Genomic DNA, 12,182 nt, shown 5'->3' with positions numbered 1-12,182 from the left:
CAACTAATGTATCACCTTCCCCTGTCCATACTCACAGCCTTCTTATTAAAATCAAGGCCTATACATCCCACTTAGCCCCCTACGCCATAAGTCTCGGACTTACTGGTCACCACTATACTGAGGGATAACCTCTGTCACCTGACCCTCGGGATATTAATGGTGGACTTAACCGGGATCCCCGTTTCTAGCTTCTTTGTGTGAAAAATGCAAGGTGCATTGTATGTATATCTGTTGGAATAGGACGAGATGGATATTGATCGAATTATTTGGCAAGTAAATACAAACAGACTTACTAATGTTTATTTAAATCTTGAATCACAGTCACCACTTCTCGTCGTCTAAAGTTGATCTGATGGAGTTACAAGCTCTGACACTTTAGGGCCAGTAGGTACAGACGCACTGGATGCCAACTGCTGACTGCATACATTTCAATTGCAGTCAGAGTGCAGTTGTGCCGACTTCAATCGAACTGCAACAAAAAATGTATGGGCAGTCGGTAGTTGCAGTTACGTTGCAGTTGGAATGCGGTCCGTCTGTACTGGCCCTTAACAGACGTTATGTCATTACAATTATAATTTTATTTCAATGATTTGGTGACAAAGCCGTGGTGGCCTAGTGGTTTGACCTATCGCCTCTCAAGCAGAGGGTCGTGGGTTCAAACCCCGGCTCGCACCTCTGAGTTTTTCGAAATTCATGTGCGGAATCACATTTGAAATTTACCACGAGCTTTGCGGTGAAGGAAAACATCGTGAGGAAACCTGCACAAACCTACGAAGCAATTCAATGGTGCGTGTGAAGTTCCCAATCCGCACTGGGCCCGCGTGGGAACTATGGCCCAAAAAAAAGCCCTCTTGTTCTGAGAGGAGGCCTGTGCCCAGCAGTGGGACGTATATAGGCTGGGATGATGATTTGGTGACTCAACCGCTTCGAAAATGGGCATTTTAACTTCCATTTCAAAGTATCCATGCCGCTACGTACGCGATAAAACGCTACAGGCATCAAAAGGCGCTCGGAACACTCAAATCTTCGCTTATCCGCATTTCGGCGTCTAAATAAAATCTCCATTCATTCGCCGGTGTCGTTTGACAGCGTAGTCTAACTCGCTATATTGTGACATAAGGTGTTTAACATAAATAATGTGGGGACAGATGTGTTGCCTCGGGGTAAGCAAATACTACACGGTTCATATCTGGTTCGGTTTTTTTTTCGAATATTGTTAGGAGATGTTTTAACCAAATAGGATATTGTAGACTGTTCATGGAGTAAAAAATGTTCAGGCTACTTAGTATAAATTGATTGATACCGGCGGATCAATCAATAAATGAACTAAAACTAGTTGCCTAGCTAAGTATTCCGCAGCGATGAAAACGTGTGGGTTTATTTTGGTTGCAGAGAAGCAACTGGTTCCGTTCCAGAATTTGTGGAATTTGCGTTTTATGAAAATTAACATGCACATGTCACGATCCTACGAGTACTCGTATATTGAAATGAACAGTAGCCTATATGCTAGGTACTCCCGAGATTCAACTATGTATTTAAATAACAATTTTCACTTAAATTTGTGTAGTCAAAAATAAACACTCACACATACCTTCGTTATTTTTTTAACAATAACTACTTACTTGCCGGATGAGTAGGTAGTTACAATAGGTATACATACTCGTATTATCATCAAATAAATATTGGTGGCTAGGCTATACATAAATGAGAAGATTCTTGCCTTCATTCCTCAATTTTGTACTTAAGAACAATTCGATAAAAAAATCATAACACAAACGCTTATCCCGAGTGGTTGCAGCCACTCTATTTGCATCCATATCTGTTGGCACAACAATGTTCGGCGCGGCACCGCCGGCGCCCGCGGCCATGTAAAATATTTCTGGTAAAGCATTCATCGCGATCGCCTGCCTGATCGTAGGTAGGTACGCTCAACGTTACGCACTGCCAAACTTAACTACACACCTCCCAACCACCTTCCCACTCACAAATAAGAGCCACTTTGAAATATAACAACGGCATAAAGCAACTTGTAATGCTCCGCATTGTGTGTAATCCGATACGCCGATAGTTGGTCCAATCGACTTTCGTACTGAAATTGTTTGATTTCGTTTCAAAGTTTTGACTGACGAGAGTACCTAATGCGGTTTGTGTTTTTACAAGCTTTTACTGAACTTGCAATGGATGTTTGTATGTTGGTTTGTTTAGGTTAAATCTTGTAAATAAAACTCACCCCACTCGTCGGATGGACTTGAAATTACGTATAGGTTACGCGTATTATCCATAAATAGGTTAGAAGGCAATGCAAATATCCTGCCGTGAAGCTGCAGTGCTTACATCTTCTCTCATCTTAGGCCTCTAGGTTGGCAACGCATCTGCAATACTCCTGGTGTTGCAGATGTTTATGGGCGGTGGTGATCTCTTACCATCAGGAGACCTACTTGCTCGTTTGCCATCCAGTCGAATAAAAAAAAAATATGGTGAACAAAAAGCAAAATCGACAGCAGAAACTTGTAATTTCTTTTTGCGTAACTTATGTTCTTCATTGAATCAGGCGAGTTTTTTTTCGCGAAGGTCCATATCAATGAGCTAAATAGTTTACCTTATTTCTTCGCTGCTACTTATATACGTTAGTAGCGGAGAGAAAGATATTATTGTTTAGCTCACTTAACTATTGATTTCATTCTACAAATGAATACAAGCAGCGAAATTTGTATCCAACAAAGTTGACACCCTATTTTAATTGCCGTAGAAGCAAAAAGTCGGCGGAAAGAGACGGTGAACAAATTCAGGAGCATGAGAAACAAATTAATGCCTAATATGGGTTTACGGTTTGGAGTGGAAACAGCTGCCGGTGTCGATTAGGTGACATAGTTTTATCGCTTAAACCTCCGGTGTTCCGAGAATTCATTCATTGATGGGTTTTAAAGAAAACTTTAGACAAACTTTATTAAGAGCACTTTGCTCTTAGAATTAGACTTAGTGGAAACGACAAATGGTGAACTGTGTTAACAAAACTCTAGCGTCAGTTTTACAAAAAACCCAATGAGATATTTTGATCACAATTACATTTTTGTTACAGATTTTTCCTGAAATTCTTTTTGAAATGCAATCAGAATTGTTTAAAGAATGCCGGTAACCCACGCGACATGAGAAGATTTCAAGTAAGTATAAAAAACCTTTTTATATTGCCGCGTGGTAGCTTAGTGCTTTGACCTATTATAGCCTCTCAAGTAGGTAGTAGGTCGTAGGCTCCAGCCCTAGTCTACACTTTTTCCTTTTTCGGAATTCATGTGCGAAATATGATATTTATTTATGTCTACGTTTGAAATACTTTCTTCTATCAGTATTGCACTACTGTCTATAAAACTCAACTACTTAGTCCACGTACAGTTGTGCGTGCTTGTTCACTAAACGGTACGCTCTCATCTAGTACAGTCGGGCAAATGTACTAGTTCGGTCTTTTAGTTCTTTTAGTATACTACCTACTGTGAAATAGAGTCTGGTGCATGATTCGCTCTCGTTCCAATGACCGTTCCGTTTCTTTTTGCTATCTCACTCTCACTCAAACTAGTAGGTACATTCGACGAATCGTTCAGGTGTTCGACGGGACGTTCAATCGAGGCTATTCGAGATATATCTTGTACTGAAAGCAGAAAAGAGATGGAAGTGGTGCACTAGCCTACAAGTCAAAGTCAAAGTAAAAATATCTTTATTCAATTTAGAATACAGTGTCGGGAACAATTTTTTGTTCACTTGTCATGCTCAAAACGATTCAGTAAAATCTTCGTCTAATAAAGACCAAGGCAATCAGATGCCTACATACAGTCACAAACAAATTAAAAAAGTTTGTATATTTTCTAATAATTCGTAGTTTATATTAATCAACAAAAATTAATATAAAGCAATGCATGAAAAACAAAATGTACCCAGTAAGAGAGCAATTGTTTCCACTGTAGCTATTTTATTTCCTCGCAATCGAAATGAAAATCAGAGTATAAAACTTGAGCATTCAACTCATTTTTCCCTCGACGTGTCTATCCACCTTCGCCGTACCGGCTCGGCTAGCTATATTAACTCCTCTAGTAAAATGGCTCGTTTTATGCTCTTGTGACAATCTACTATTTAGTAGTTAGTACATGTAAGGCTAACATATTTAGATGAAGAGGTAATTTGCCTCCAAGGTCACGTCACGCTGTCTCAAGGTTCGTAACAATAATTATCCGTGCCGGCAGGTAAATGGTTGCTTGTTTACCAGACGTCAGGAAAAATTGCGGAGTTTCCTACACGACTGAATCTGTGGGGGCGTAGGTTATAGGCCAAAGCGGGGAGAATCAAATGTGACATTATGAGTAATTGATTGGAAATATTATTTTAAGCCCCTAGTGTAGTCACTTGGTATGGTCACTCGATAGTGACCAAGCAAATGCTTATTTATTGGTAATTTATAACTTTTTTAAAAGTTTTTCCTTGATAAGTACCCTATTAATTAAAACGCATGGGTCAAATTTCGCAAGGCATTTTTACTCTATTCGTTTCAACCAAAAAGGCCAAAAATAAAAGTTTTTTTTTAAATAGCGTGTACTAAACTTATGTTAAACCAGTGCCAAGTTTATGTGGTAACGCGGATAAAGATTTATTATCCATTCTTGGATTTAACCTCGCCCGCTCGTCACTTGTCACACACGATGGTATCGCCCTTAACTTAACTGTAGGAAGGGTTGCGTTCACGACTCTTGAATATTTGAAGCGCCTCCAATTTAGGGGAGGGGATGAAATTAAATTTATTTATACGACTTTATTTATTTACTTAACCGAACCGTGCTTGCTTATTTTTTATAATTGGTTATTTGTTCTATGCACGAGTGCTTAATTTATTACCCTTTGTTGTACGAGTGCACCGAAAGTTTTAATTAAACTTTATGGATAGCGTACAAATCATAATATTTCATAGTTACTAAGAGTTGGTGAAACTAATTAGCGACAACCCTAGATTGTGGTAAAGGTGCATTCACAGTTACTTATGAGTACAAATTTGCTTGAGTTGGCTAAGACATATTTGTCTTGCGTGCCCTCGCAGCAACTTTAAGCAAATATAGAACTTGGAGTTAACACATATAGTAGATAGTTGTGTGATGCATGTCGTTATGTGTATGTTTGGGCTTTCTGTGTGTCATTGAATAATTCAGTGGTCGTGCCCCACCGTTTCAAGGGTAAGAATGTGTGGGTATATTATGTAGACACGGTTGTTGTAGTGTTGGAATCGAAATGCATTTGTAGCTGGAGGAGTGTAATGTAAGCTCTACCATATTGGGCGACTACTAGCGGTTTCTCAAAGTACGTTGCATTTACTTTAAGAGTAGTTTATATCTAAACTACCAATAATTTACGTAGCTTGGATTACATAATATACGGACGCTGTAAATTATTTACTAGGCGTTCAAAACTAGTCGCTGACCTATTAATTCATTGGACAAGTAATTAAAGAAGGCAAAAATGTTAATTTAAAGAAGCTGTATTAATAACAACCCATTTTTAATATCACCGAAGAATACACATTCCGTTAACTTAAAAAATCTAATTAAGTACATAGATGTAAATAGCTATAACTATAAGCTAAAATAAAATTTTAAATTTTAAACTAAATTATTACTGAATTCAAGACTCCATATTTAACCGTAAACAAGCCACAATAAAAATCTTTAAACCTATAACTATAAGTATATTTTTCATCGATCACTACTCACCCCTGAAACCCATAAAGCCTACAATACACTCTACTACATAAACATATCGATTGGTCATCACAGCGCACCCACACATGCAGACGATGCAAGGAAGTGCATATCTATTGGAAGAGTTTCGTCCATTTGAGCCCCGAGACATTGGCTCCTCCTCCCAAGGGACTCTCCCTTTCGGTGTTCGTGCATGTGTGGGTAACGTGAGTGTGCGTAGGTGTGTGATAAATAGTCGACGGTCGCAGTCAATCGAGGGTTTTATTTTTGGTCGACTGTAGTTTTTGTGATCTTGAACTTCGGAAGAATGTGGAAAGGGATGAAATGCGAGTTTGAGAATTTGAATACGATGGCTATTTAGGCTGTTTTGTTTTCTCGAACGTGGAATACTTATGTTAATTATGGCGATTAGAACCTTGTAGCTAAGTTCTGATATTTTATAACAGATTTTGAAAATGATTTCCTCATATTTAAAATAACTTATTACATTGCTCTTATAGCACGGCTTAGTCTTATATGAAAAGTCAGAAAAATCTTTATTATTCGTCTGTCTGGCTATGTCGGTAACCAAACTTAAATAACACCAGCACAATACGTACATTTTGCTTAGGAGCCGAGCTTTGCTGACATTGGATGGAAATCCATAGATAGCTACAAATTTGTGCGGAACTGTCTTACCGAAACTGGCTGGTTTTTTTAATAGATTTGCAGGGCATTATGGCAATAGTTTACCTTCTTTTGTCTTATCCTCGAATTAATACTACCGTCTTGTTACAGGTGGTAATATCAACGCAAGTGATGGTGGACGGGCCATTGCTAGCAATCTCGGACAATATGTTCGTCCACAACAACAGCAAGCACGGCCGCCGCGCCAAGCGGCTCGACCCAACTGAAGGTATTGACGCGGCGACAGAAAATCATTGTACGTTTTTGTTTTTTATTTTTTTAATTTTATCGGCCAGTTGGTTAGATTCTGTACGCTAAGGCTAGGCTCACACTATTAAATCTTTGTCTTTATGGCAAATAAAATGTTTATCATGCCACAGCTGATCATGCATTAGCGCTAATTTCCGATGTGTCCCAAGTGGTCCCAAGACTTAATTTATACATAACGAACCTAGTATTGTTCTAAAATATTTATTTATTAATATGTTAATAAAAATAAAAAATAAAAATTAAAAAAAATGAAATGTTTTTTGCATTTTTGAGTAGGTACCTAGTTGTCATTACATAAATAATTTGTACAATTTACACGACCAAATCCCACTGGTAATTAGTTAGGTATCACAATTATTTCTAAGTAGAAAATAGTTAACTGTAATCCTCGACTCGTAGTAAGATAAAATTAAATAAAAAATAACTTCAACGTTGGTAAATAAATTCACAGCCAATCGAATGGAATGGTGCAAATATCATAATACAACGTTAGAAAATGTCATTTGTATGCAAGGAATCACAGTAGACATTTCGCAAAGAACTTCGCCGGTGGGGTGGGGCGTTGAAGCGAGCATGAAGCGGAAAGGGATAATTTAGTGAGGAATTATACCCTGGAAAAAAAGAATATTTCCAGATCGCTGTTAGAGATGTTTTAAGGCGTCTTGGTGTAATGACTCGGACCGAAAGGAAGTGTTTTATACCTATAGTAAAATGGAACAGGCGAAAATTTTTAATTGGGTTGTTGGGTTGGTTTTGGTTGTTACAATTACTTGTTTAGTCAGTTTTCCTACGGTTAGGCACTTGTTGAAATTTGGCCAAAATAGTCGTTTTACAAAATCATTTATTTATTTATTTACATTATCATCACTTACAGTATCATTACAGGAGTAAAACCTAAGGCGATACAGAAGGCCCTTAATACTCGTAATTAACATATTAATCTACATAGTAAATTATAAGTGAAAATGGCTTAAATTTAATAACGTGTATGCGTGATAAATTAATTTTATGCACGTCGCTGTTCACCTTTACCAGACACAAACAAAACATAGATTTATATGTAACATACTTGTAACATTTAATAAATAACTAGGTACTGCACTATTTGATTCTAGATCCATCGTAGAACATTATCACAGTAAAAGTCATAATATTTTTTTTGTCAGGCAATGCGATCTCACTGAGATAAGTATTTTATGTAAAAATTCCGATTTTTTTTCCGGTTTCGCAGTGGATTTAGTTAAAATTTATTTAGTAAAAATGGGACAAATAGCAATGAAATAAAAAAAATACTAACAGTTTAGTTGCTTTTGCTAATTAGTAGCAAAGTAATTGTTTTAGTAATTGTGTGGGGCTTTAAGTACTTAGGCTAAAAACCTATTTTTTCATCAGCATTAAATTTTTCTTTAATTATGCTTATACAACCAGAATTAAATTAAAATTAAATAAGGGCTCCTCTCCACATTGTGTTCGCGTGTAAAGTTTACAAGAGGCTAGACGGCGTGAAACCGACTCGAAGGGATTACACGGTGCGAACGAGAAAATTTGCACAAGTACTTTCTGTTAGCTTTACTACGGAACCTTCGGAATTTCTCGCTTTGTTTCCCCCTTTAATGTATTCAGTAAAGACTTGCCAGTTTTCTGTCTAAGTAATTTGATCTCTGGTGAAATTTCGTTTAAAGTGCCATCTGTGAAGCGTGGGCCTACGAGTTTTAAAACTATCTTTAATACTTTAGAACGTTACGTTATGTTAAAATAATCAAATGCCGACTTATATGCAACTTCAGGACAGTCTTTTGTTTAATGCATGGATGCCATGTAGGAAACGAGTATTTTTTGGCGCTCTTGAATATTATTTCAAACCTAATGCATTACTGCAAAATAAATGGTATAATAGATTCAGTTAAGCTTGTAACTCCTACGGACGGACGTAAATTTTAGAGCACTCACGTCACATGTATTTTACAAATTCAGGATCGATTAAATCGAGCGATCGATATAAATTTTATAGATTGGACCATACTCTTAAAAGTTGTACCCGAACTTTTTTTCTGGGATTTTGAAATTTTTATGTTATATCTACTCCGCAATCTCGGCATCAGGTGTACTATCGATTTTAATAGGTGAAAAAAAGTGTCCAAAAGTTTTGTATTCCATTCAGTTACCTTTCCCATATACTTGTATGAGAGTAACGGAACGGAATTACAAAAAATATATGCAAATTTTGGGATACTTTTTTTCACCTATTAAAATCGATAGTATAGCAAACCTTGGCTGCATTTAAATCGCTGACAACCCAATTGCAAGCATCAAAGCTAACAGCTGCCATCGATTTTACAGCTTGCAATTCCTCATAGTGAGATCTGTGTAAGATAATAAAGCAGTATCACCGATTTACTAAGTATCACCGATAAGCCGAGGTTTGCCCTACTCCTGATTCCGAGTAGATATAACATAAAAATTTCAAAATCCCAGAAAAAAAATTTGTGTACAACTTTTATGAGAATGGTCCTATTACATCACTCGGAAGTGGTGAAAATCGTGCTTAATTTTCAAATACAGGTAGCGCAGTAGAAAGTCTGGGCACATCTCATGGGCATTTCTTCAACGATGTACTTTGTACTCGTAGCACGACTCACATTTTTCATAAGCTTTCGAATGGTATTTTCAAGTGATATGATTCGAAAAATCGGCCCCTCTATTTATTTCCTCGATGCTCTATAATAAGTAACAGGCTAGTACTTTCCCTAAAACCCAGAGTTATTAGGTACAAAAAATAAATCTGATGTACAACGAGATTTTATTATTAGTCAAATTAAAAAAGAACCTCGAACGTAATCTCCTTTCGTCCCTTAAATTCACTTTCTCTCTCGTCTTTATTACCGCGCCGTTTTGTTCGCGAGATTTCTGCTCCCCCTGTTGTCTTACGACGCGTGTCCCCCTCGCTACAACCTTCTTGCATCGCAACTACAATTCCAATAACGTCATAACAACCATTAAACATGATCCCGGCTTCAACTTTAACACGCTCTATTACGTCCCCATTTCAATTATTGCTGTAAGGCGTTTGATTTCTTGTATTAACTTTACAAGTTTTACGGTCTGCAATTGTCCTTTTTCTGGAACAGTCAAAGATAAACGTTCAAATAGGACGGAATGAGTTTTAGTGGTCTGGCGTTTATTCAACTTTTAAGTTGTAAGACGTAGTCGGCCTTTACTTTTGCTTAGTTCAGAAAGGGGCCTGCGGACCGACCGACATTTTAATAACGTTTGTAAGTGACCAACTCTGTTGAATTCATGGTAAAGAAATTATTCTTTCAAACATTGATTTAATCTGAGGTCTTAATAAAGTAATTCCTATTATAGTCCCCATAAGTAAACCGTTACACGATTTAGTAAAAACCGAACATCGATTTATTGCTTTTAGTTGAGTGTAGTTTTATTAATTAAATTTCCTTGTCTAACAGCAGGTCTGTATCCCCCTCTGCCCGTGGCGACACCGTGCATCAAAGCGATCTCTCCCAGCGAAGGTTGGACATCCGGCGGTTCTACTGTCATCATTGTCGGGGATAACTTCTTCGATGGGCTACAAGTTGTTTTCGGGACCATGCTAGTTTGGAGTGAGGTATGGAGAATACTATTTAAATAAAGCTTTAAAAAATAGACATGAAAAGTATAGTTATTTCATATTTTTCATTTGATGACATGCTTTTTTGACTGACAGTTAATAACGTCACATGCGATACGGGTGCAGACACCTCCGCGGCACATACCGGGCGTGGTAGAAGTGACACTTTCATACAAAAGCAAGCAGTTCTGCAAAGGCGCGCCCGGCAGATTCGTCTATGTTTGTGAGTAATTGACTGTACTGATATAATATTACTTAAACTCTTGTGAGACATATTGATAAAATTACTAAATTAACTCACTATTATAAGCCAGGAACGGTCCGATTTAGTTTCTTCTTCCCTTCCGAAAGGTTCGAAACTAGTTAATCGTGAGCTAAACCGTTTAATTTAGTAATTTTCATAAGAATCACTGTACTTTTGTACATCAACATTATCCAACCAACTCTTAACCGCTTAAGTAAATTTTTAATAGGTAGGTAGTTATTTTTCGCTTAATTTAGATTTATGATCAAATTGTATTTGTTCAATATCTTTGTCATCAAATCAGTTCAATTTAACTGTCATTTTGCCCCTGTGTGATTGTTAGCAATTATTAATATTGGGAATGAAAAGAAAAACATGCATAAAATTAAGAAATGTCGTACTTAATGGATACGGGGTCAATGAAACAAGACGTTGTTAATTTTGACATTTTATAAATGCGTATCACTGATTTGATTTAAGACATCTTCAGCACAAGGCCATGAGTTCGTTTGCACTTGTTTACGTATTTAAGAATGTGTCAAATTACATTTTGAAATTTACTATGAACTTAACGGTGAACGAAAAAATCGTGGGGAAATCTGCACGTGGGGAAGTTTTCAATCCAAATTTCCCGCGTGGGAACTACGGCCCAATCCCTATCATTCTAAGCCTGAATACGAGATTATGATATGAGATTAAATACGCGATGATTTCCGGAAAGAAAGTTTAGGTAAGAAAAAATAATAACAAGAAAATTCTTGCCAATCCGTACTCGTCACCGCGAACCAATAGTTATAATAATTACTTTCCCAATCTTCGCCAAACAAAAATCTTCCTTCACAGATAAAAACATTAATTCGGCAACTCGTATACGCAATCTTGCGCGATCCATCAATTAGGCTTTCATTTGGTAGTGGGGCAAACTAATGATTGATTTTGTTTTTCTTGTTCGCATAGCAGCACTCAACGAGCCGACGATAGATTACGGGTTCCAGAGGCTGCAGAAGCTAATACCGAGGCATCCTGGGGATCCGGAGAAGTTACCAAAGGTAAGAAGGGAGTTAATGAGGGTTTCCCTGACAGGCTAGATGGCGCTAGTATCGTAAGATCCGTTTGACAGATTTCAGGCCCCTAGTTCCCACTAGGCACGTGCCCAGAGCCCCGCGATGGATTGGGCCCCCCTAGTCCCTACTTCATTACCAAACGATAACCGATAGCTACTCAATTCTCGCCTGAAAATCAGGCTTTACCGAATGCAGCATGTTGTGCCCATGGCCTCTAGGTGAAAGACGGTCCTGACAAGTTTCACATTAGCATCACGTTGAAGCCTTTATAAAACCATGACTTGAAGATTTGGCTCATTCCTAATTAAATGCAAACTTGGCCTTTATATAAAAAAAAACTGTTTATTTCAATAAAAATTGCATAATTAACTTGATTAACCGTAGTTTCTAATCTTAAATTAAAAAGATTTTTTGAGTTAAGGAGTCTCTAAAATGTGTTTGTACAAAACTGGCTTTACTAAAACTACCAAGAGAAGAAAAAATATAATGAAGACTTGGCTGTATGGTTTTCAACCTTTGCTTTTTCTCGTACAGGAAAGAATAATAATAGCAAAATAGCATCACGTTTGTGATTGGTT

At 37.4% G+C, this 12,182-nt stretch overlaps 1 protein-coding gene across 9 annotated transcripts in view; it reads left to right on the top strand.

Moving 5' to 3' along the window:
- kn (EBF transcription factor knot) overlaps positions 1-12,182 on the top strand; it is a 75,836-nt gene that overhangs the window by 58,055 nt on the left and 5,599 nt on the right. For 3 of the 9 annotated variants that reach the window (XM_074099661.1, XM_074099653.1, XM_074099662.1), the window contains exons 8-12: positions 3,080-3,161; positions 6,510-6,654; positions 10,136-10,293; positions 10,393-10,519; positions 11,498-11,589. In XM_074099661.1, coding sequence (XP_073955762.1) covers positions 3,080-3,161; positions 6,510-6,654; positions 10,136-10,293; positions 10,393-10,519; positions 11,498-11,589 — 604 coding nt within the window. The remainder of the gene's footprint in view (positions 1-3,079; positions 3,162-6,509; positions 6,655-10,135; positions 10,294-10,392; positions 10,520-11,497; positions 11,590-12,182) is intronic. The other 6 variants (XM_074099656.1, XM_074099660.1, XM_074099659.1 and 3 more) reach the window with 6 other exon arrangements.

This window comes from Choristoneura fumiferana, chromosome 16, assembly GCF_025370935.1.
Source record: "Choristoneura fumiferana chromosome 16, NRCan_CFum_1, whole genome shotgun sequence".
Taxonomy (NCBI): Eukaryota; Metazoa; Arthropoda; class Insecta; order Lepidoptera; family Tortricidae; genus Choristoneura; species Choristoneura fumiferana.
The sequence above is the reverse complement of the archived record's forward strand: the minus strand, read 5'-3'. Positions and strand labels throughout refer to the sequence as shown.